Raw genomic sequence first — 26,501 nt, 5'->3', positions numbered from 1 at the left:
AGAACTTGATAAATTTGGAGTATCCAATCAGTAGAAAAATCTAAAATCTACAAAAATATAGAACACATTTGTTTTACAAAAACAGACATTTTAACTCAAACAGTTTTCTTCATTAGCGATAGAGAGCAGGATGTTTAGATTCATATTTTAATATAAGCTATTTCATAAGAGCTGCTGAAGAAGAAAAATCTTGCTTCATGTCTGTGACACTTCTCAAAGCTTACACATGAAAAAAAAATCTGACAATAATGGCCAGAGCAGCCTTGATACAAGTAAAAAAAAATTTTTTTAATCATAATAAAAGACCATCTTTCTAGGATTACATAAATTTCCATTTCTACCGGCACCTTCTATGGATAGGGTTGGCTAGGATTTTTTTAAACAACACTTTTTTTCTTATAATGTACCCCTAATTAGTTTTATCAGCAACCTTCTTTTCATCCAAAAAATTTGGAAGAAGAATAAAAAGAGAGAGAAGGCAGAAAATGAAAAGCATTTCCCTCAATATTGCAATTTGATCTTAAAAAAAAAAAAAAAAAAGGAATACTCATCAAACCTGCAACAGACATTTGTCTGGAGACACTTCCTGACCATTGATTCATTTGGCTGTGTATTTTGTAAAAATGCCCAGTGAAGATGGCCACCTGGGCAGTGCTGGACTGCCCTGGCGCTGGCTGCGGGCCGGCTCAGGTTTCTCGAGAGTGCAGTGACGACACCGCGGGAATTGATTTTTTTCTGCAGTGACCGCTCCAGCCTGACTGGCACCGAGGCCGCCTCCCAGCACGTCTCATTAGGGTGCGAGGCAAATGACAGCAGCTGGTGTCAGATTATAGAGGTGTTTTCAACAATGAAAACACGGCCCCTCCATCTTCAAGGCAACACTAAATCATTCAGATGGGATCGTTTTACAGTTAAGAGCATGATTTTTTTTTTCTTTTCTTTCTTTCTTTCTTTTTTTTTTTTTTTTTTTGGACAAAGACTTTAGAGTTGGGCCTACAGCTTCCTGGAGCTGGGAGGCCACCAGCAATTCTGAAATCCCTCTTCTCTTCTCCCACCTGCATTGTTTGTAAGTACTTGTTGCCGGGTAACAGTTTAGCAGCCATTTTCAAGGGCTGGGGATTTTTTTTCTTTAATATATATAGATATTTTTTTTAAATCTTTTTAAAATGTTCTATACACTAGTGAGGGGTTGTACATGATTCCCCACCATGGAATGCAGTTAACAAACTCTTTTTTTTTTTAATACCAGATGCATAATATTAAAACTGTGTCAGACACTATTGCAATGTACAGGGTGGCTGTTCAGTTGCGCTCCTCCTGGGCCCTGCTGCCCTCCTCTGTGAGCTCTGCAGAGCTCCCTGCCTTGACAGCTGTTGGCTCTTCAGAATTCCCAGAAGCCTCCGAGTCAACTCTGGAGCGCTTGAACCTCCGGTCTGGATACTGGCTGTTGTCAAAAGGCATGCGATGGACACACAGGACGTGGGTCTTCAGGTTCCCCTTCTGAGAGGCACTGTAGGGGCAGTAGCGGCACTGGAAAGGCCTGTGACCTGCGGGCGGAAAGAGAAGTAGTAAGCACCCTGCTCACTCTGCACAGTCAGTCCCCTCTGCTCACAGTATCTTCATTGTTAGCCGGATTATCCTAGTAGGATGGCAAGTTCTCTGGCAGAACCAAATCACTCAGAATTGAAAAGCAGTTGATACTGTAAGATGGACAACAAATGAGTGGTTGGGGCAAATAATTCGGATTCAGATAGAATTGAATTGAATTCAGATCTGAATTTAAAAAATTCAGATCGAATCAAAGAGATTATTTTTCCCTCTTCCTAGCTGGAAGTTCCTAGCTGGAAGTTGCAGACTGAGAGATACAAGAGGTGAGGTGCTTGACTTATATGTAGTCAACTCTGGTTTGAACCCCATACCCCCTAGGAGTCATCCCTGAATACAGTCAGTCATAAGCTCTTAGTACCATTCGGTATGTTCCCAAACAATAACAACCATAAAAGATATTATGTGGAAACTTGGATAACAAGAGCCTGGTAAAATCTGATAAAATTAAAAACTATGTTTAAGACATTGAAATCTAAATTTTGTATAATTTTCTTTTTTGGTTTTTCGGGCCACAACCAATTGATGCTCAGGGGTTACTCCTGGCTAAGCGCTCACAAATTGCCCCTGTCTTGGGGGACCATATGGGACGCCGGGGAATCGAACCATGGTCCTTCCTTGGCTAGCGCTTGCAAGGCAGACACCTTACCTCTAGTTGCCACCTCGCCGGCCCCAGATTTTCATGTGTGATTAAATCATATTGGTGTTGCTTGAAATTTATTTTTTTCAACCATTTAAGATTTAAGAACCACTCTTGAGGCCAGAGAGATAGCACAGCGGTAGGGTGTTTGCCTTTCAAGACCAACCCAGAACAGATGATGGTTTGATTCCCAGCATCCCATATAGTCCCCTGAGCCTGCAGGAGCAATTTCTGAGTGCAGAGCCAGGAGTAATCCCTGAGTGCAAGGTGAGGCCCACAAACAAACAAGCAAACAAATGAAAAAGAACCCTTCTTAGCTGACTGACCATACAGACACAGACAATAGAAGGGTTTGACTCATGAGCTGTATGCTTGGCTGACTCCAACTTTTCACAGACTGAAATTCTGACTCAGTTCTCACCCTGAATTCTGATCACTTTCTTAACGTCCATTGACTCTTTCCTGACAAGCAAATGTAACATGTTATAGGAGATCGTCAGGGTGTGTAGTAAGTAAAAACTTCTTCAAGGTTCACAGAAAACTGGGAGTGCTAACTGGAATTTTCTGAAATACCTTGAAGATTCAAGAGGAGAAAGAATTGGGTATAAGAAAAGTATCAAAAAGACTGGACAATCAAGGTCCATGCAGCTTTTAAATAATTGTTTTAAGTGCTTAACTAGTGATCATGCCATCAACACTATTTTCAAAAGGACATAAAACACAACAGAAGCAACAGAAGAAAGATTCTTGTGGAAATCCTCATCATACCTCAAGCTGGCCCTCTGCTCTGATGCACAGCAAACATGCACACAGTTCTGCCATCAGGAGGGACCAACCAGGAAAGCATCTGGTTTGGGAAGGTCTATTGGAACAATTGAATCCCCCCGATGCTGGGAAGTCTGGAAGACTTGCCATTCCTGGAAGCTCATGAGTGCAGCCCCACCCAGCACTGCAAGAGGTCAAGGCCCAGAGCTGGATTTCATTTGCTTAGAAAAATAAACAAATAAATGAAAGGGCCCAAGCATTTACCCCAGAAAACATCTAAAGAACATATTCAGCACTTTTTCTCAAGCAGAAATAGCAGAAGTCCTGTGTCTCTACTTAGCACAGCAGCTTGCTCTGAAGAAACTCGAGGCCAACCAAAGACTTGAAGCTGAAGTTCATTTTTCCACCAAAATGTGCCCAGTCTTGCTTCATTTTAGCAAGTCTAAGAGTTCACTTTGCCCTTTCTCCATTGTAGCCAACTGGTCCCCAGAACAAAGTCACTCCACCTGTTGAATCTTCTCCTTCCCTTAAGCTTGACTGTGATTGCGTCCTACCCAGTAGGATTCAATGACATTCTAGATTTATCTCCAACCAACTAACAGTCCTCTCTGGATCATCTCACCCTCCCTGCCCCTGTTCCCTTCAAAAGTTTCACTCTATGAGTCTTGTGGATCCCTAGCTTCCCTGAAATATGGCTCCTCTATTCTTCCTCCAGCCCTTGCCCAAAGTGGTATTTGTGTTTTGTGAGCTGTTGTGTGTCTGTCCTCCTGAGGTGATGGAAGAATGTGATGGAAGAAGTGATGGAAGAAAATCAGACCCACTCCAGTATCACTGACATCAAGCTAGTATGTAAAACTGAATGACTATCTCACTGCTTTGCTTTTTATTCTTTTAAAGAAAGTATACTCTTGGGTTTTTTGCTCCCACTCCTTTTTGTTTATGTTGTTACTTCTAACATGAGATTGAGTTTGACCAAGCTTCTAAGTGGAAAAAGCTAGTGCAAATATTGGTAGAATTTGGACAAATGAAACCCAGGAAGAGTCTATTTGAAGAAGGCATTGTCTTGCAGGGGGGGCTGTCCTCAGATCTGGAGAGAGAAGTGATAAGCAGGAAGTTTCTGGACTCTGGTTGTCACTCACCATACCTCCAGGTTACCTGTCTTCTAAATAACAGAGGAGGGCCAACGCAATAGTACAGTGGGTAGGGCCTTAGCTTTGCATGCTACTGTGACAGACCCAGGTTCAGTCCCTGGAATCCCATATGATCCCCTCTACCCCAAGCATGCCAGGAGCGATTTCTGAGCACAGAGCCAGGAGTAATCCCTGAGTTACTGCTGGGTGTGGCAGGAGGCCCTAAGATTTAGATTTTTAGCAAACAATTAAACTGCTATTTATTAATTTAAACATTTTGTTTATACCTCGCAGGCTGGAATAAAATAGTTGCCCACTGCCAGCTCATCAAAGAATTAATATCCAAGATATATAAAGCACTGGTATATAGATTATATATACAATGTCACAAGAAAAAAAATCTAGCCCTATCAAAAAATGGGAAGAAGAGATAAGAAATTTCTTCAAAAAAATACTAGTGGTCATAAGAAAACAAGGCTCTATATTACTAATCATCAGAAAAAAATAAAAACAATAATGAGATGTCATCTCACACCAGTGATACTGGCACACATCAAATAAATTTATACTTTTACCAACATATATGGCATTATTGTTTATTTCATTGAAATTAAGGCAGAGACTGATGGGGAAAAGCAGGCCTTATCAGTGGTGCTATGGAATAGGAAAGAGGAGAAACCCTGCTCACACTTAAAACTATGCTAAGTTGGAAAAATAGTAATAATATCCTGGGATCCAAGTGGATCCCCATAATTCAACCAACCAACACATGATTTTGTGAGCTGAGTTCTATCTGCCTGGGTCTCAGGAGAGAGGGTTGAAGAAATCACTAAAGCAGAAGATGGAGGTTTTTGAAGCAGCTGAATATCCTTTGAATAGCCTGAGGAGACTTGCTGAGACACAAAGAAGGCAGAGGAACATTCTTCAAAGTTTCTCAGAAATGGATTTGTGTATTTGCACCAAACACAGCTCTGTGGCAGCTCAAAGATGACCTCGAATTTATTATCTGGGCTCAGCTCAAGCTGCAGAAGCTTCTCTTTATTGAGGAACCCGCAAGTTAATAACTCCAAAGAGGTCTGAAAAAATAACCAGAGGTATTTTAGGGAGACAAGAGTCCCACCAGAGCCTGACTCTAGTTAAACTCTCATCACCACATGATCCCCTGAGCATTGCCAGGGAACTTTGAGGCTCCCAGAACTGATGGGTGTGCCCCCTCCCCAAGCATCTTCAGAATGGCCCAAGTCATTCCGGCACAGAAGAGTCAGTGCAGCACCTACCTAGGACATCAAGAATCAGTAGGAATAGCCACTGGACCCCATGTGTACTGCTTTGGAGAAACCCTACCAAGAAAGAATTCCAAATGACAATTAACAGTAAAACCCATGACCTGAAAGATAGTATAGTAGGAGAGGTGCTTGCCTTGCAAAGCAAGTTCAAGTTTGATTCTAAGAACTGCAAAATGTCCTCCAAATACCTCCAGGTGAGACCCCTGGGGCACAGAACCAGGTATAAGTCCTGGTTTTTTTAGGTCACCAGCTGTGACCTAAAAACTAAAAAAAAAAAAACAAAAAAGAAAAAAGGAAAACCCAGACCTTTAGGAACATGATCCAAACATAAAATAAAGTGTTAAAATCCTGGTACTGTTTTAATCTTGTGTATATTACAAGACAGTAGTGGTCCAGCCTATCTGTCTAAGAGGCATATTAAAATTTTTTAATTATTATTACTTAAAAGTAATTTTTGGTTTGCTTTAAGTTTGGGACACACTTGAGTATACTTGGGGCTTACTACCAGCCAGTTTATGCTCAGGGATCAGTCCTGGTGATGCTCAGAGAACTATATGGTATTGGGATCAAATTGAGGTCAGCTGCATACAAGGCAAGCTTCTGTTTGTTTTTTTTGTTTGTTTGGTTTTTTGTTTTTTTTTTTTGGTTTTTGGTTTTTGGGCCACACCCGGTGTTGCTCAGGGGTTACTCCTGGCTATGCGCTCAGAAGTTGCTCCTGGCTTGGGAGACCATATGGGTCGCCGGGATTCGAACCAACCACCTTTGGTCCTGGATCGGCTGCTTGCAAGGCAAACGCCACTGTGCTATCTCTCCGGGCCCCAAGGCAAGCTTCTTAACCTCAGCCCTTCCTCTCTATACCTGAAGAGTCATTTCTGTATAAAATCTATGCTTCAGCTTTGGAGCCACCCGTGGAATCTACCTCACCCAGGGAGAGTACATATTAGAAAACTAAACTAGAGAACTTTGAGTGACACCATTATTCCAAAGATTTTTTTAAATGACCCATTTGGCCTAAAAGCATTTACTCTCCTTTCCCACCAGTCAAGTTTGACATATTAATCATGATTTTATCCTATGAATCTGTCAGAATTTCTATTTCTTAGTAGTCAAAGAAGTACAAAATTCTGGCATATTTAAAAACTTCAGTAGTGAAATATGGCTATTAAATAGGCTTTCATTTTTATGTAGTTGATATGGGAATATGTAAAACCAGGGATGTCCAGACATCTAAACTATTCAGTAAATTTAATCTAATCTGTACGGAGACAATACCCAAACACCCCATAGGCCATGTTCCATGTCTTTTTTTGTTTTTTTTTTGTTTTTTTGTTTTTTGTGTTTTTATCCTCTAATTTGAACTCTGTCAAAAGCTGATATCAATTAGTACAGGTAAGAAAATTTTGAATTTAAAACAGATTTCTATTCAATATAAAGTAGTCAGGTCTGAATTTTCCAGAATCCTTCCCAACTCTAGATAGAGTATAGTGTGTTTCATATGATATAGTCCTTCCCGATTAATTTGTTGAATGTTTTTCTGAACTGATATGGGGGGGGGATTATCTGCAAATGTGAGAAGGTCACATTGGGAGAAGGGTATTAGTAGGGGTGATGGTAGGTCTGGGAGAAGCACTGATAATAACTGAGGAGTCACATTGATATGGGCTCTGGATCTTGGAGAACCACAAATGTTCATTCCCAAATAGAAAACTGCTCAGCACCCTGCACTGCTGGAGATGGGCACAATTCTGAGCCTGTGAATCTAGCTCAATATTTCTCTCAACCCTGTATCCATGGGGACCCTTTGGCTAGCACACACACACACACACACACACACACACACACACACACACAAAACCATGGTACTGAAGGCTGTGGACAGGAAATATAAGCATGAGAGAGAGCTGCCCTGAATAAAAAAGGGGCTCTAAGAGCAAAGGCTTTCAGCAAGAGGGACCTAAAATCTCATCTGGGAGTCATTCAGGTCACTGTGCAGGAGTACCAGGCTCCACATAGGAACAGGCTATTCCATCCACAAAGGAGAAGTCAAAACAGCTTCATCATTTCTCAGCACCTAGCATTTTGCTTACAGATGTCCATCAAGCAAAGGGATGGATGGTTGGATGGAAGAATGGATGCGTAAATGGTTATATGGAAAGAAAATGTGGGTGAATGGATGAATAGAGGTGAGGGTGTTTGAATGGCTAATTGAGAGAGGCAAGCAAGAATATGAAGAGAGATGCTCCAGACAGAGGAACATACCAGATAGGTGACATAGAGCACATCAAATATGGCAGAAATGAGGGTCATGGGGAAATATAGGCAAGGGCCAGGCTCACAGGGACTTTGGACAAGTCTGGGGTGAAGGGGTGTGGGAAGGTCTTTCCACTCTGCAGCAAAGCAGCTGTCCATGAATAAGCTTAATCCTCATCAGGCTCAGAGCCTTAAGCCCTGACCATGTGGCCAGATGTGTGCCCCTAAGACTCCCCCCGCCCAACTCCATTCCCTTTCCTACCTCTCACTTTGAGGCCATCAACATTTCCCATCACTGCCATGTGAAAAGTAAGTACATCATACATTAATTTGTATTGTCACTGCGCCGTAGAGCCGTGGTAAAGAGCACATTCATTTTTAATCCACTATGAATAATATATAAATATGTATACAGCGTGGAGGGTCAAGAGGAGTAAGGAGAAAGCAAGTCGTACATTGTTTATAACAAAAGTGAAAAAAACGAGTTATTTTTCTTACTTGCTCCAAAGGAAGGAAATAGCTGTTCTTTCCTGGACCTGAGGGGGAGAGAGAAATGCCTGCCGGGGGGCCATCCATTAATTACAGCTCCCACTGTGGGCGCCAGTTCATGGAGAACATAAGACTGCTTCTCTTCTTCTGCACTTCCCAGCCCACACTTCCCACATTTCCCTGCTACACTCCCCTGTCCATCTCCTTGTGGAGGGAGGAGAGGGAGAAGAACAAGTGGGTGATCTCTTTCTAGAGTTCCTCCTGGGGATCTTCTCTGACATACCTGCAGGGATAGCTTACCTTCCTAGAGGAATATAGGGTAGAGAGGTGTGTCCCCATTTCCTAAGTGTGAAAGCTAAGCTCAGGGAGATCCAGCAATCAACTTAACAGAGTGAGCTGATTTCTAACCAGGAGGATTTAACCTTAGCTTATTTCTAGATTGTCTCAGAATAGACCCCCTCTGCTGCCTGCTGCTAGGAAGGGCTTCTGCAAAGCAGTGTCTTCTGTCTGGACCTGAGTCTGTGTGTGTGTGTGTGTGTGTGTGTGTGTGTGTGTGTGTGTGTGTGTGTGTGTGTGTGTGTAAGAGAGAGAGAGAGAGAGAGAGAGAGAGAGAGAGAAAGAAATTGCACATGCCACTTGCCTCATGGCACCATGTGAGCCTTAAGAAGTCCCTCAAAGTCTACCGTTGAGTGCATAGCTAATCAGCTATAAGGCTGCCAGTTCCCCTATTGAGTCTCCCATCATCACAGGGCTCTATGGAACTCAGGCCACTTCTGTGAGTCACCATTGAGTTCGTGCTCTGTCCAGAGAGTGTAGTTCCCTGGACAGGGCAATGCTTTCAGGGCCACCATGGGATGGAAAACCATCTGCTCTGCATGCTGGACACATTGCTGGCCCAATTCATGCTGAGAGGCTGCTGTAGGGAGTGGCAGGCTCCTGGATACCAGGGATACAGGAAAATGGTGGGCATGATGAAGGAAGAGATTCCAAGTCCTCTGGAGTCTACTCCAGAGCCACATGGTCCAGAAGAGACACACATGGGATTCTTTCTATGATAGGACCTGTATGAGGGACCAAGGTGTGGGAAGATGGTCGCATAAGACTGGAGAGATACAACTTCAGAGCTTCATGATTTATGTCCTAGACAAGGGAGAGGATCCCATAGGTGGGGTATACTTAATAGTATGAGGATCCTTAATAGTGGGGCGTATGGTTCCTGATCCAAGCAAACTCACTCATGGCACAGGCAAACCTTATTTTCACTGCCAAGACATCAGTTCACATCCCCAATTAAGTGCATTAGGGCCTTTTGTTTCTCACTGTAATGACTGAGGAAAAGACAGTGGGTATGTCTGGGAAGGTGAGTGTAGCTACATGATTTCTAGACTAGATCTAGCCACACCCTACTTGCTGGTTAGCTACCCTTTCTAAGATTTGGAACATTTTTTGACAGAGCCAGCACCTCAGTGGGAATCAATGTGGCTGAGACCACTGGGATCCTCAGCAACCTAATTCCCACCCATTAGGATGTACTCCCATTTTCCTTCCTGCAATGTTGCCTGAGAGACCAGGATTAGACAAGCTCAAGAACATGTCAGCTCACCCAGAGGGCCCTTGTCATCTATGAGGTATTGGATATATGAGACCAACCCCTCAGGCAGCTCTCAAGTACGGAGCAGAGAAGCTCAGGCAGGGGTGCCTCTTAAAATTAGCCCTTCTTTTTGTGCACCCCCACTTCAGCCCTTTAGATTTCTGGAAACTGAGAGCATGTTATTTCGTAGGTAAGAGAATGGCTCCACCTATAGGGCCGATGGGTCTGTGAGGAGTCAGCCCCTCTCAGCAGGACCCAGTGGCCTGGGCAGGAGGGTGTGGCCAATTGAGGTTTCCAGACAGCTCAGCTTCAGGGTGGCACTTGTGCTCCACCTGCCTCAGCTGCTGTGACCTCTGAGCCACTGCTGGACCTGCAGGTAGAGGTGTGTCCTGCTAGGATCCTGGCCAAAGTCCAGGTTCAATGGCAACAAAAATAGGTGGAAAATAAATCAACTTACCCTGGTCTGCCAGAAAGCTATTTTCTCAGTTGCATGCATTTAAACATTAGCATACACACGCTCACACTCACACACACAGACACACACACACACACACACACACACACACACACACACACAATTTGATTTCCCTAATTCCAAATAGACAAGAATGGTTCCAATCAGGTATGTAATTTATGTTTTCAGTTTTCAAAAAAATATTCATCGGTCTAATCAAAGATGCTAAAACATTCTGGAATATCCTTAGTATAAATAATTTTAGGCTTTAAATTTCCTGTGATTTGGGCTTTAATTTAAAACACTGCCAAAACCTATTTTACTATTTTAAAGGTGAATTTTGAAATAGGGGGTAATGGAGTAGAGACATTTGTATATACATGTAACTTGAGCTTAATGCCTCTAAGGCATTTATGTGTCTACACAGAGCTTAGCATACACAGGCATAACTGTGTCTGTATCCGGAAAGTACTGAGACCATAGAACATTTGTGCCTAGCACTCAGTTCTAAAACTACTCTCAGAAGAAGGACTCAGGGCTCCTCGGAGAAATGGCTGGTTTTGAGACAGCACCAGAAATAAACATGGTCCTCCTGGCACTTGGTTGACCTGAAAGCCAGGGCTTACTCATAAAAGTCCAGGTGGATGGGAACCTGGCAAAGTGGCCCAAAATCAAGAGAAATCTCCTCCAGTGGGCAAAGCTAGAACAATTTTAGCTACATCCAACAGACCACTTGGGAATTAAGACTCCAAGTACAAAACAAACAGAAGCAAAGGAATTTTTGAAGGCTGGGCCACTGCTGCCTGTGGTGTTCCTGTTGTTCCTTGTTGTTAGTAGATCGCCCCCTGGAGGAGATACACATCCCATTCCAGTGATGACCTTCCTTTAATAGTGAGGAAGAGCAACCTCTAAGGATAACTAACACCCGTTAAGTATGACCCAGCCAGGTGGTCACCCATGGGAGGATTGTGGCTTGAATGATGCCCCCTTCGCTATCTTCCTCCCCAAATTCATGATCCACATCTCAAAACCTTAATTAAGAGACATCCTATAAAACATACCTTCAAATAGTCAAGCTGAGAGAGAGAGAGAAAGCGAGAGAGAGAAAGAGAGAGAGAATTACCAACCTAGAGAATCTTAGTAGACAGGAGACTAAAGGCCTGCATAGAATAGACGGGAATTAGGTAAAAATAAAGGAAACTGAGCACACAGATTTCACTAAATAATAGATCCATAATGGATCATTAATTGTGACCAGTGTATCCAAGTAATGTAAGATGTCAACAATACCGAAAGATTTGTGGTATTTTTCTATACAATTTTTTAAAATTAATATCTTCATTTAATCACTATGATTAAAACATGTTTTTAGTTAGGTTTAAGTTATACAAGAAACAGAACACTCCCTTCACCAGTGCAACATTCCCACCACTAATGCCCCCCATATCCCTCCTTCCCCAACCCCTTGCCTGTATTCAAGACAGGCATTCTATTTCTCTCACTTATTACCATTGTCATGATAGTGGTCAGTGTAGTTATTTCTGAATCTATACTCAAATAAAAGTTTTTATTTAAAGTTTTTTTTTTAAGTGAATCCTGTCCATTTTCAGTGGACAATGACAGGCCTGACTGTATCCACAATGTCCTGGCGGGCCTGGTTTGATCTCAGTACTACATGGTCTACCAAGCATTGCTGAGAAGAACTCTGAAGTCCCCTAAGTACCACTTGGGTGGCTCTCTGGCTTCCCAACATTGAAGAGATTTGAGCAGGATGGCACCTTCCAACACTTCCATTGAGTCATTTGGCCTGGATGTCTAAGACTATTTAAAATGTCCCCTGGGCATCCTGCTATCACTGGGGAGACAAGAAATTAGGAACCAAATGTCTCATGTGAAACAGTTGTGTTAGGGCTTTTCTTCTGTGAGTTCTGGTTAGGACTAGTCTTCAGTGACCTTCAAAGTACATGTATCAAGATCCTGAATAGCATCTTGTTTGCTCAGAATTAGGATGTTGGGGAAGAGAGATGGGAGGCAGGATATTGTCCTTTGTCTCCAGTAACAAGGGACAATTTGTTGTCTTGTAGTTGGAGCTCCAAGTTTAGTGGAGATGAAAGTTGATGTAAAACCAGGTTCCAGGAGGTGCCTGGAGAGATAGCCCAGCCAGGGGTACAGGAGGCACCCCCAATGCTCCATCCCAGCTGAGAACATCAGAAGGACCAGTTACAGGCAGCCTACCCTGCTCTGCTCCTTGCTTTCAGATGGACCCATCCTCAGCAGCTTCTGGGCCCCCGCATGCTGAATTAGCCTGAAATTGCCTTTATTTGTTTGCCTCAGGCTGCCTATGGAACCACCAACCTGCCTGGGTGGTCAGGCCAGCCAGTACTCAAAGGCAACTATTGATCCTGGATCTTAAATCATTCCCCGGGTTTTATGAAAGCATTTATGTTTATCATTAAATAACCTTCACAGGGTCGATGAACTTACTTTCCTTTTTTGGAGATTTTTTTAGATGTGTAATATAATAAAGGCTCAGAGCTTGTCTCTGGTGAGCAGGTTGAATTCAGAAGGAAACGCTAGAAGAGGCCAGAAAGAGGACACACTTCTGAGCACAATGTGGGCCTGGGATAGAAGGGCTGGCAAGCTTCACCCCTGCCCCTGCGGCTCTCTTGGTGCCAGGGGTAACTGAAGAGGCAGAACATGTGCTGTTGTGTGTTTAGACTCCATCCCTGGAGTCTTGTGATTTCCCCAGCACCATCAGCTGTGCTCCCTCTCCCAAAACAAAACAAAACAAAACCTCTCTTCTTGCTACTAATTTTCCAGAATAGAGCAAGTTTGCAAAAACACAGCCACTCTTCAAGCTGATTGGAGCTGGAATGAAGTTGATACTTTTTTAGGTGAATTATCTTTTAAAAAAAATAATAAAAGAGAGAGAGTGAACTGAGCTGGGCAGTACTGCTAAATAAAGCCAGAGTTGGCTTTGTAATGTATTAAGTGAAATGATCAAGGTGGCACTCAGAATCACCCAGTGGGAGAGGCTCTAAAATTAGCTGAGGCAGACACGCTCCTCACTTCCTCTGTCTCCCTCCTCGGGAATGCTGGACTCAGGCATAGCCAGACTGCTGTGACCACAAGAGGGGCAGGAGACAGACAGAGGGATTTGGCAGAAGCAGCCAGTCCAGCTCTGTATAAGCCTCCCTGGCAATTAGGAATCTCATCTTCTTTTCACCCACCTGTCCTCCATGCATCCCACCTGCGATTTCCTGTATGCCCATTGGGAATTTACCACCACCTGAGCTCTCAAACCTTCCAGCCAGAACCTCCATGCTCCCACCAGAGGCCCTTTCCAGTGCCCAACTGCAGTGCCCTGCACTTAGCAGAGGGGCCACAATCTGCACATGAATGACTCTTTGGGAAGTAGAACCCAGACAGCTCACCTAAAGCAACTGCTTAGGAAACTTGTGCTCAGCCTCAGGTGTTGCTCTCTATCCAGGCCCAGGCTCTCACCTTCTCAGGGGCCTGCAGACCCTCTCAGCTCTGGCCTGGTGAGGTGCACTCTGTGAACTGGGCTTGCCTTTATTACATACAAATCCTTCTTGGCAACTGTCACACCTCCTACCAAGGAACGCCTATGAGCTCTGCATTCCAAAAGCACTCAAGAACCCCCCATCCCAAGCTCACCTTCCCTGGGGTTGGATGAGGTACACAAGAGACAGAGCTGTGTTTTTTTTTTATGATGGGGGGTCTTTTTGAACCTAGTTGGCTGGACATCCAGGGGAGTACAGTCTTTCGGTCCCCAGGATGCACACTTTCTTTTTTTTTTTTTTAATTTTTTTTTTATTTAAACACCTTGATTACATACATGATTGTGTTTGGGTTTCAGTCATAAAAGGAACACCACCCATCACCAGTGCAACATTCCCATCACCCAAGTCCCAAATCACCCTCCTCCCCCACCCAACCCCCCGCCTGTACCCTAAACAGGCTCTACATTTCCCTCATACATTCTCAATATTAGGACAGTTCAAAATGTAGTTATTTCTCTAACTAAACTCATCACTCTTTGTGGTGAGCTTCCTGAGGTGAGCTGGAACTTCCAGCTCTTTTCTCTTTTGTGTCTGAAAATTATTATTACAAGGGTGTCTTTCATTTTTCTTAAAACCCATAGATGAGTGAGACCATTCTGCGTTTTTCTCTCTCTCTCTGACTTATTTCACTCAGCATAATAGATTCCATGTACATCCATGTATAGGAAAATTTCATGACTTCATCTCTCCTGACAGCTGCATAATATTCCATTGTGTATATGTACCACAGTTTCTTTAGCCATTCATCTGTTGAAGGGCATCTTGGTTGTTTCCAGAGTCTTGCTATGGTAAATAGAGCTGCAATGAATATAGGTGTAAGGAAGGGGTTTTTGTATTGTATTTTTGTGTTCCTAGGGTATATTCCTAGGAGTGGTATAGCTGGATCGTATGGGAGCTCGATTTCCAGTTTTTTGGAGGAATCTCCATATCGCTTTCCATAAAGGTTGAACTAGACAGCATTCCCACCAGCAGTGGATAAGAGTTCCTTTCTCTCCACATCCCCGCCAACACTGTTTATTCTCATTCTTTGTGATGTGGGATGCACACTTTCTAATCCATTCCCCTCCCTCAGCAATACCTCACCTGTGGGTTGCTGGGTTGCACCAACAGATACAGAGCCCCAAAACCCAGCCAGCCCAACCAGCAGCTACAGAGGCTTCACTGCCCCTCAGCACAAATAGCACACCCATCCTGGAGGTGACAACTACAGACACTCTTGCTTTCTAGTTCTGGCCCCAACACATTCTTTGACAAAATGAAAGGCATTGCCAGTGTGACTAAACAAAGAGTTTTTTTTTTAATGGGAAAAATCAAGAGACTTGTAGTCTCTCTTCAAAAGCTAGACAGTCTGGCAACCTCTTCCCAGTGGTATCTTTTAGGAGCTGAATCCAGAGTCCCGTTTGATACACATACCCCCAGCACCTATTTGTCCTTTGCTCTTTTCACCCTGGCACTAATGGGGTCCCACCTTGTGGGGTGGGTGGGGCTCTGGGGGAGCCTTTGTGTGGCTGTCAGCAGGAGGAGCTGCGCCTGCACACACACCCAGGGAAAGAAACAAGTGGGTGGTCTCCGCCGCTGCTGTCCTGCCCTCTTTTCCATTGTGTCGCTTAAAATGAACACATCATCCCTTCATTGTACTTTCTATTTAATTGTACCATTTAAATGCGCTGGGGAGGGGGCGATATTGTAACTTGGCATGTGCCGGGGGCAGGCGGTGTATGGTGTCATGTCAGAAAGACTTGAGAAGAGGCTGACCCAGTCATGCCCAAGGATAAAGCACCCTAAGTAACAGACGCCTCTGAGAGCTGGCGGCCAAGGCTATCCTCTGCAGATCGCTCACACACCACACACATCTTTCACAAAATATCCGTACATTTCTAGGAGTGGGGAGCTGTGGGTTTCAGGAGGGGCCTGTCTCAGAAAACAGTGCGGCGGGAACAGTCATATTCCATCAAATTTCTGTGCCGTGGCATCATGTTAATGTGAGTTTATGTGTGAGAGCGAATCACACATCTCTCTTTTCATAAAGGAATCAGACACCCTCAATCCATACCCACAGTTTATATCCATCTAGATAGGCACACAGGATATATTTTAAAGAGCTACTCTTTATCATGCCCAATTCAACCAATTGATACCGTGAACAATAGGAAATTACAAAGTAAAAAGAGGAGATGGAAGCATAAACTTTTCAACCATCATCAGCTCTCTCTCACCAAGCACCACTAATGTTGCCACCTGCCAGAGATAAAATGAAATAAATAAGGCACAGAAGAGAAGTGGCATTTCTTATGAAGTCACAAAGGAAATGCAACTCCTTTCTTCTGCTTTCCCCCTCTAAAAGGCTCCCTCTAAAATCAAAGGTGTCAGACTTCACTTTCTCTGCCTGGCATGATCTAGAATAGGATGGAGGAATGACAGATGTCGGCACCCAACTGCAATGAAGCATGCTAAACTTTCCGTCGAACGCACTCTTTCTTCAGAGTCATGTAAATCCAAACAAACAGGCAGGATTCACCCTTGAAGCGCCATCCCCTTCGCCCTGGACTGGACTTCTTGCATACCACAGTCCCCACACCATCTTGCTGTCACCTCCTCCACATCTTGGTGATATGCAGTCCCTTTCCTCCAAATGCAATTCAAGGTGTATATACATGCACCCTTTCCTCTCCATTGTTGCCCAGTGGACAGATAAGTTTGGGCAAGCTGGTGCTCAGGGTATTGGGGAAAGAGGCTCTTGATGATCCAGTGCCCAGTGTGAGCATGTGCACACACACGCACACACACACACACACACACACACACACACACACACACACACACACACGGGTGCTCCCAGGTTTTTGAGCTGCTAAACTCAGATGATCAATTTAATCACCGGCACCATCGTTTTCAAACTACTTGAATAAATCCCGAGGAATTATAAACGGAGCCTGAGTGTAATTAAAGTGAGGGTTGTTAGACTCTTCATTTAATAAAACATTTGAAAAGAAAAGCCCTCGTTGGTTTAGCAATGCCTGGGGGAGCGGGTGGGGAGCAAAGACTGGAGGTGGCACCCTGCTAGCACCTCCCTGCACAGGGGTCACCTCCTGACCCCACTCCCCTTTCCGTCTTGGAAGAGCTCAGCCTGGAATCAGGGCTCCATCTCTGCCAGCATTTGCAGCAGCTGTGAAACACCCTTTCAGCACAAGTCCCAGGCAAAGATGTGACGGATTCCGCCCATGGCAGAACAGTGTGCCGTTTCTGGCCCTTCAGGCAAAAACAGTAAAGGCAAAGAGGAAAATTTGAGATTTCCCCCCCTTAAACTTCCCACAACAACCTCAGCAAAACCACATGACTCGCCTTCTACAATCTCCCTGGTGTGTTCACTGCTACTTTGGCAGGAAATCAGAATTACTGTTATATAAATTCCATCTGATGCCAGCGCGACCATCTGTGAGCGAAACTGCTTCACCTACGTCTGCCTGCAAAGCCACTCTCCCAGAGACAAGGGAGAAGGGGAAAAAATTTGATTAATTTGCAGAATGCTTGTGATTTGCTCATATATTATTATAACTGCTCATCAGCACATGACAAATTCCCAGCCCTCGGTGCAGGCACCCGTTTGGTTTCAGCAGTTTCTTGCCTCGGCACCTGACAGACTGCAGGGCCTCTAATGACTTTCAGATGCTTACAAACAGTAATTCTATCTTCAGAATAAAAAAGAAAAATCCGTAGGAAGAAAAGAGGAGCGAGTTCGTCTATTTCATTTCCTTCCTGTAGATCAACATGATTTAACTCTTCAGGGCAGCCACAGCTCCAAGCTGGGCCTCCTTCGACCCCGCCACAGTGGCCTGCGGAGACAAAGCCCCCGGCTCCACAGGGAAAGGTGGGAGCTTGACCCACTGGGCCTGCAGGGTGTCTTGCCAGCAGCACCCATTTCTTCTGCTGCCGCCGCCCAGCACTCCCCTCCCCTGCTCTCCCTGAGTGTCCCAGCCCTTCCTTCCGTCCACTTTGCACACCCTAACTAACAACCTCCGCCTTCTCCTCGGCTAACACATCTGCCTCCTACTGCCTTGGGTTTTGTGGCTTTCCCCTCCCCTTTGCTTTTAAAACTCTGATTATGCCTTCGGAAGCCCTGCCTCTGTGCTTGATTGCCTGTTTTAGATTAGAGATTTTAGCAAGGAGACAAAGACTTCAGAATTCACATCAGTCCCACATATGAGGACCCACAGAAGGAAAAGCGATAAAAGCAATCCACCATCTGTCCACAAACAATAACCTGCGTGTTGGGAGGCTCACGAATGATTTAGCGCACAACCTCCCCAAATTACAGAGCCTCGAATCAGAGCAGAGGCCAGGTGGGTGAGACCCTCTCTCGTGTCCTTAGCTACTTCCACCCCCTTCACCCCCACATTCCCAAATTGATTGCTATCCATTAAGGAATGTCTTGGTGGCAAGTGAGAGTTTTTATTATTATTTTGTTATTGGGTTCTTCACTGTCCCTGGGCCTGGATCTGGACAGCAGGGCTCAGCTCAACCATGGTCCCTTTGGGATAACCACTCCAGCCCTCCCTGGCTCTTTGGGCAGCATCTCTGGAAGATACCAGGGCCAGCACAGAGGGAGGTCTTTGGAGCAGACCTTGGGCTTCCAACCCAGAGAGCCTGGAATCTGCCTGCTTGTAAGAATAAGGAGGCTATGGGGAAGAGTCTACACTGATGGGAGACCTGAGGAGAAGGGCCTCTTCTCTATTAGGATCCACACTGCTCCCAGCCCCAACTCAGGCTTCAAAGTAGCCCCCCCCCCCCTGCCCTGGAATAAAAAACTACTTAAAAATAATTAAACCGTACATTTTTTTCCAAAGTGATTTACCAAAGTGGGGAAGAGACAAGAGTCCCAAAGAAAAAGGAAAGTTTTCAGTTTGTGTGAAGGGGCCAGTTTTGACACACTCCTCAGCTTTATTTGAAGTTTGAGAGCCTGAGGCTTGGGTTAGTACCTCATAGAGACTCACCCCTCAATGTTGGCTACCAGGTAACCTGTCCTATACCCCAAAGAAGCAAGAACGGGGGCAGCTGGTGTGTGATTGGAAGCCCTGTCTCTGGACCCCCAGAGGACCCCAAGTCCCAACTTGACATTTGAGACTAGAGAGGCAAGCCTTAGTGCCAAAGAACGCAGCGGAATACTTTACATGATTATTAATAAACAACCAAACAAACATTTACTTTGCAAATTGAAGCATTTCTTTCCTGAGTCTCAAAATAGACACATGTTTCTACGGAGAGGGAGACTAGAGCTGAGTGGGGACTAAATGAAGCTTCATTACCAAATTCATCGGGAGCTTAATTATCCGGATTCTAGTCCCTCCGTGTGTGCTCTGTCCCTGGAGCATTGCTGGCACCTCTGCTCCTCTCACTCCAGCCCTAGCAGTGGGGAAAGGCTTGTGCTACCCATCTTGGCAAGCCGCACACAGTAGGTGGTCAGCCAGCAAACACCAAGGCCTGTTCCAGGGTACGTCCATCCTAAGGTTTTGGCCTGTGACTTGTTTTCCAACCTCCCCTAACCTGATCTCAATTAAGACAGTGTTTACACACACAGCTTGGCTGAAATTAGTGGGGGTGGGGGAGTGGGGGGGAGAAGGCGGGGAGTCTCACTTGCATTCAAACAACCAGATGTTTATTTTATTTTTTTAAATACATGATGCCAAATGACAAACCACACTGAAATCTTCCCTTCTCGGTATTCAGTCATACAACCCACCACTGCTTCTGGCAGCCAGGCCCAGCCAGCACCTTTGCTGACCTCCCTTTTCCTTCTGGAATTAGCTGTGGGTCCTTATCCCCTGAGGCTGCTGAGGTACCAGGCAGGAGCTCAGGTTCTCCTGGGACTCAGGGCACTGACCCAAGTACTGAGGAAGTGACTAGTGGGGATACCTGGCTCTCCTGTGGCACCTATAATATATAGTTGTACCCCTACTTCCACATCCTCATGGCTCCCCAAAGCCTGGGTTTATTTCTTTAGGAAGAAATTTCCACCTTTTTATGCTTTCATTTTCTATCCCACAGTCACCTTCTCATAACCAGCCTGAAACCTCACCCCAGGGAACTGCCTGCTCCCTCCCTTTGAGAAGGGAAGAAGGAAAGTGAGCTTCTGGCTAGGGGATGTCTACCCACAGAGGTGCCCACAGACCCAGCAGCCACAGACTAACCTTTTCCCACAAGGTCCAGCAAAGCCAGGGCATGATAGGTTACTAGAGCTCCTAAGCTTCACTCTCCCCTCAACTTGGGCTCCTGCTGAAATCTATGTCATAGCAGGACAAGGCCCACATGTCTTGCTGTGGTTGCTTGCATGCTATTGTCCCTGAGAAGAAACCAAGACCCCCTCAGGGTTGCCTGCCACCCTGTGGTGTACCCCAGGACCATCGTTGGGGAGCAGGAGTGGGGTGGCAGGGCTATGAATGGCCTCCTCTATGTCTATTTAGACTTTCTTTACACAGGGCCCTGGTCACCACTGGTATAGAAACAGTCACTTCTCTCCACACCTACTTCCCTCTCTGAAGTCCACAGGAATGCCGGGGTAGGGGGGGGGAATGTCAGAAGAAATCGAAAGAAAATTTGAGCCACCAAGTGAGAGTGTTTTATGCCAGCGGGATAACTACCTTTCGATACAGCGTTTTACTACACATTTGGTATTATGGATCCATAACAGATAAATGAGTATCATGGAATATATAAAAGTGCCAGCAACCGTCAATATGCATTCACTTGCTGCAGTAAGAATATTCTATAAAATGCTCTCAAACTATGACGGATGTGCAGAACCAAGTGAGAGTGCCATTGGTAAGAATTTGGAGCAAGTGTTGAAGGAGGCTTATTAGACACAGCAGCCCTAACTCAGCTGACATTTACAAACGTCCCTGGATACCAGAACAAAGAGGCCTCAAGCACACACTTTCCCCAGAGCGAGGACTCAAACACACGTTTAGAAAGGAAAATGGGAAAACAAAATACCCCAAATCAAGGTTTGATGAGAGAGGGAATCATGTAGGTGTTTGAGTCACTAACTCAGCAGAAGTCGAGGCTGGTTCTGCAGACACCTGTGTGACCTGGGGTGCAGGTAGAGGTTGATCTGAGGGGGCAGCCACTGGCTTGGGAGCTCCTGGTTTCAGGCCACCCCACCCTCCAAGAAAATGTCATACCCAGCCATGGCTGTTCTCTGCCGTCACTTTTCCTGGCAGCCGTAAACACATTGTTATGCTCTTAAAAAAAAATAAAGTAAAACATTACCAGCTTCCTATACACATAATAGAATCAATCTTCTGCCTTTAGTACATTAAATGAAATAGCATGTCCCCAGAAAATACATAATTGTCAGTGTCTATAAGAATCATGCAAATAAAAGTAAAAATAAAAAATCGGAAGGTCAGAAGAAAACACTAAGCATACCCTACAGAAACAGACAGAAATATTTGCACATATCTTACAACGCTGGTCCCGAAGGACCCTACCAGAATGCTTTCTGGAATTTCTAATCTGTGGGGCCTTTTTTTTTTTTTTTTGATACTTGGACTTGTTTATGAAGTCCGTTTTCCTATTTCTCTGAGTGCTACATATTAGACATGTCATAGTAAGTAGCTTTTTTTAATTTCACTTCTAGGTTGAATGTGACCACGTCCTTTAATTCACACAGAAAAAAAAAAGTGTGATTATAATAAGGGACACAACCACTAATTAGCTTTAGCATGGCCAAGACTTTATCAACAAACATATCTGAGTAGCCGGTACCCAAGGAGAAGGACCCACACCACACTACCATCTCACACGTGGTAGCAATGAGCTCCGGACACATGGCTCAGGACTCAGAGAAGAGCCTGCCCGAGCCGAGCTCAGATTCATCAAAGTTCCGCTCCCAATAGCTTCTCGAAAGCAGAATGTGGGAATGTGGCAATCTGTAATTTATTTAATTTTAATTCAATTTTGTTTCACATCCTGTTTTGCAAGTCAGCAAGACGAGCTGGATCAGCCAAAAAGAGGGTGGAAGGCAGGAAGAAGAGGACAGTGCTGGCCAGGGCGAGGCGCGTGTCCAGAGCCAGGCCAGCCATCCCTTCACACACATGCAGCCCTGAGCCTGAGCTGTAGCCCTGCCGGGCCCACCGGCTCACCGCCGCACTCTCTCCCTGCTGAAGGGCCTATTTGTCTGCTTTAAGTGAAATCACTCAATTCTCAAAAGTCAGTGGAGGACTTTAGAAGGGGGAGGGCTGGGATAGGCTACTCCAAATAAGTTCCATTAATCAAAAGACACAGTGTAATGTAACTAATATTTTACAATTAGGGGAGACAAGATGGAACTAAAAGCCATCTATCTCTCTTATACCACATGATCATCGATTCATAATCGGAGACTGAGAGTTGCACAAAGATGCATTTACTGGCGGGGGGAACGGGGGAGGGCCGGTGTGAGCTGAGATAATGAACAGGATGAGAGCGCGCAGCGCTGAAGGCTGAGGAGAGATGACAGAGGAGCTCAATGCTGACGGATGACATGAAGACGCGAGCAGATACCTGACAGCCCGCGGGAGCCTCTCTGCTCTCCTTCCCAACATCATGATCCTCAATTATCCCGGGGAGGAGCCCGAGGCTGGAGAGCAGGTCACTTAGCGGCCCTCTGCGGGGACGGTGGTGCAAGGCCCCAGGTGAATGTCCTTGGTGGGGCCCCATTTTCATTGTCAGTGCTGCTGGGCACATGCTGGATGGGGACTCTGGCCACTCCATCTGTTTGTAATAAGATTCCTAAATCTTCAAAGGGACTCATTTTTTTCCTTTCACTGCCACCTTCAGGAAGAAAAAGGAGTTGGACCTTTCCAAAATGTTTTTGAAGAAGGGGTTCTTGGAAGTTAGAAGACAGGAGCTGCTGAAATGAACCAGGAGACACTGCAGAATGCCCAGCTACCGGTAGAGGCGTGAGGGAGACAAGGAGGAAAAGGAACCCTTACAGGACTGAGAAAATGCCCCAAACCAGAGGGAGGTGTAACAGCCCCAAATAGGCACAGTGTCCTCAGGACAAATTCCCTGCTAGTTTCTGCAGCCCTGCATGAATCTTGTGCCCAGATATCCTCTCTCTGGCCTATTAAACACACACACACACACACACACACACACACAATTTCTGAGTCTTTCTTCCCAAAAAAGAACAGAACACCAGGCCAGGTCAGCAGGTAATTCAGAGCCCAATCACACACAGCACTGTGGGGTCCATGGGGCCACAGAGCAGCTATTGGGGTACAAGCCCTCACCCCCAGACACCCTGGATGCATTTGCGCAGGAGCATTTTTTTAAAGCTGGTGTCTCTAGCAAGGTAGGCTTCTGATATGCAAGACCTCAGCCTGAAGTTGAGGGCCAGGAATGTGTTGTTGTTGTTGTTGTTGTTGTTATGATGATGTTATTATTTGCTGGAGGACTGTAACATTTTCATAGCACAACCTGATGCTGACCATGATCCTACAGGGCACATACCTCATGCTCCTGTTAGCTGCTCCTCTGCTATGTTGTGGGGGTTAGGAGGGCACTATATACTGAGCCCAGGCCTGCTTCCTGGAGAAATGGAGGATCATTACAGCCATGAGCATGTGTACACCCAAACATGCACAATATCACTCCTACCTGGAAAGGTCCTATGGCCTGGTTATCTCTGCCCAGCTGACATCCCCAACATGAAACTACCAAGAGGCAGGGGATCAGGGATCAATGCATTGCAAAGGACCCACCCCAGGAAAGGGGTAAGGAAAACTGAGCTGAGACTGTGGGAGTAGGGAACCTCAGGACCATGGGTCTCTAACAGAATCTATTCAAACCCAGAGGCTTTAATCAATGTCTCTGAGGACCTGATCTCCAAAGTCATCTGTGGTACTAGAGGTAAAGAAGATCTGGGAATGAAATGAGAAGATGAAGTCCAGTCTGGGTGGCTAACCTGAGGCAGAGAGGCATGAAATAAAATCAGTTTGAGTAGCCCAAGTAGCTGTCACTGGGATCCATATATGCTTGGACCCAAGGAAGCTTCCAGAAGCCAGAAAAGTCTGGGGCTGAGATTGAGTATCCCAGACATTCAGGTGTTCCTATGTCTGACTCTAGGGGCAGGGGGACTCCTCTGTTTTTCCAGGGGTCAGACTGGGCCACAGCACTCACTCTCACAGGCTGGCTGGCCCCAATGAAGTCAATATGTGTAGTGCTGTGTCCCCTTTCCCTGATCAGCACCACCAAATCTTCCTCATCTTCCATGTATGTTCTTTAACATGAAACCTGGGCCTACTTAGTGACATAAAAAGTAAAGCATGAAGACAAGCCAAGGCCAAACATTAGAGTTCAGCTCCCGAATACAAGTGCCACCTGAACCTCTTTCTGATCATAATTTGCCATTGAGCAACCATGAGAAATGGGGAGTGTCTAAGTAGGAGGAGCCTATTGACCACCACACCCCAACATCCTTGCAGAGAGCATTGGCTGCCTGAGGATGCTGTGGGTGGGGGAAGTAACACACATTTCTTTATGTTTGTTTGTTTCTGTTTGGGCAACACCCAGCAACCCTCAGGGATTATTCCTGGCTCTGAACTCAAAAATCACTCTTGGCAGGCTGGGAGGGACCATATGGAATTCTGGGGATCAAACCCGGTCCATCCCAAGTCAGCAGCATGCCCTACCGGACCAACACATATTTCTTTTATTTGTGATTTAACTAAATTCAGAACAGAGAAGACAGACAATGTTCCAGAAGGATGTTTGAAAGGATGCATTCCTAGAGGAAGTATTTAAAGTTAAGACAGGGATGCTTAAGTCAAATGTTCTGCCCAGATGTGAGTCCTTAATACTCTAGCCTCGCATCATTTAAGAGTAGCACATGACAGCCTCTGCTATTTCAGGCAGTGAACCTGGGGGATGGGGGAATTTATCTCTTAAAAATCCTGCTGCTAGTGACTCTGGATTGTGACTACAGGGGCCCTCACAGCTCGGAACAGATATTTTGTGAGTTTTCCTTCCCCTCCCTGCCTGGAAGAGATCAGATCTTGCCTGGCAGCAAGGAAGGTGAGCAGACAGTAGAGCAGAACAGAGCAGGCAAAGGGCTTGGTCTCTCTGGGTCCCACTCCAATGCAACAGCAGCGATTTCTAAAATGAAAACAAAGCAGTTGCATACTTCTACAATTATCCAAAAACGGCCCTAACCCCATAATGCTCCTTGAACTCCAAATTATTTGTGAGGCTATTAAGCCTGGAAGGCTCCACAAATGTCTTATTAGAAATGGAGATTACTTAGAGCTCCTGGCCAAATCACATACAATTTGACCCAATTTTTTCCCAACCCTTTCACATCATTTGATATTAGGCAGAAACTATTGTTCCAATGCTGAAATTCATTACCCTTCTGCACCCAAGATCAGGCTGGGAAAATTCCCCCAGACCTGGCTTTCAACCTTTTATAGCCCTCGTAAAGCTGGTCTTTAGTGCCACCTCGAGGAGACAGAGGGGCATGACATGTAAGTCACCCAGAGGAAAATTAAATACAGCTGAATAATTGAATGAGAGGGCAAGTTGAATCAGGGGTCACCATCTGTTTGACTAGAATTGTTGGCACATTTCAGCTAAGCCTCACGCGCCTCGTAAACATGCTTACAGTTATCATAGCTCGCATTTCCCTAAAATAAAAGAAAATTGGTCCTAAAATAATCCTGAACTAATTAAACATATACCATCTTGTCGTCATGGAGACCAGAGTGAAGGTCACCAGTTTCTCATGGCATTCGGGAGAGTGTTGATACCAAGCAGAGACAGGTGATTCTCTCTGCTCCTGGGACAGGGGACAAGTATTTCCCAAGCCTCTGAGTGGGGAGGTAGGAAGAGGTAAATAGCAGAAGCAGTAACAAAAAGACCCAGGTTTCCACCCCATCTTCGACGTATGTCTGACCAGCACAGGCAGCCCAGGTCAGAGTAAGAAAGATGTCATCCCCAGTAATGGCATGCCAGATGATCCCTTTACCAGATTCACCCCAAAGTTCGTCATATATTAGCCATCTGGCTGAGCTGGCCATGAGAGCCGCTCTAAGCCTGTGCACTGCACAGTGGAATGGAGGTATGCCTGGGGGACCACAGCTCTAGTTGACACCTCAGAATTGCTCCCACCTTGGGGAGCACTATCCTGTAGGCTGGGGGTTCACAGGGCTAGATATGCTAATCCAGAGATTGGAAGGTTCAGAGCTAGACAAAAGTCCAATTGAGATCCATGGTTTGCGAATTTGCAAAGGTGGCCTTTCTGCCCTGCTGCTTGCCACCCAGTCCTCATCGAGACTCTTTCACACTGTAGGGCCTCCCTACCTTCTTCCTTTCCATCCTGCCCTCTGTGACTCTGGGCTTTCCAGACCCATGTGCCTGTACTTTCAGTTATGCACAAATCTTTCAAGAAATGTAGGGGGGACCCCACTGCAGAGAAGTCCCCCCACCCACGACAATCAGCACCTGCCCTCACCCTCACACAAGAAGATGCCATGTGGGAGTTTTCCCAGAGCACAGAACATGGACATAGAACTTGAATGAGATTTGAGCCAGTTTTTGTCCCCTGGAGTCTCTTCTCCTCCTGTGACTTAGAAGCCAGACAGCCAGCTGGTTTCCAAGAGTCCCAACTGGGATTCATAAGCATGAATGAATGAAGGAGAACCTCTTGGAGAAGGCAGTCCCTTTGGGATCAG

At 45.4% G+C, this 26,501-nt stretch overlaps 1 protein-coding gene across 3 annotated transcripts in view; it reads right to left on the bottom strand.

The window, feature by feature from the left end:
- Window positions 1–528: 528 nt before the first annotated feature.
- Window positions 529–26,501, bottom strand: part of ZNF536 (zinc finger protein 536) — a 459,071-nt gene continuing 433,098 nt past the window's right edge. For all 3 annotated transcript variants that reach the window (XM_049786224.1, XM_049786225.1, XM_049786226.1), the window contains one exon: window positions 529–1,547. In XM_049786224.1, coding sequence (XP_049642181.1) covers window positions 1,303–1,547 — 245 coding nt within the window. In that variant the 3' untranslated portion in view covers window positions 529–1,302. The remainder of the gene's footprint in view (window positions 1,548–26,501) is intronic.

The sequence above is a fragment of the Suncus etruscus genome, chromosome 14 (assembly GCF_024139225.1).
Source record: "Suncus etruscus isolate mSunEtr1 chromosome 14, mSunEtr1.pri.cur, whole genome shotgun sequence".
NCBI classification, from domain to species: Eukaryota; Metazoa; Chordata; class Mammalia; order Eulipotyphla; family Soricidae; genus Suncus; species Suncus etruscus.
Note: the sequence above shows the minus strand (reverse complement) of the source record. Positions and strands in the feature narration are given on the sequence as shown.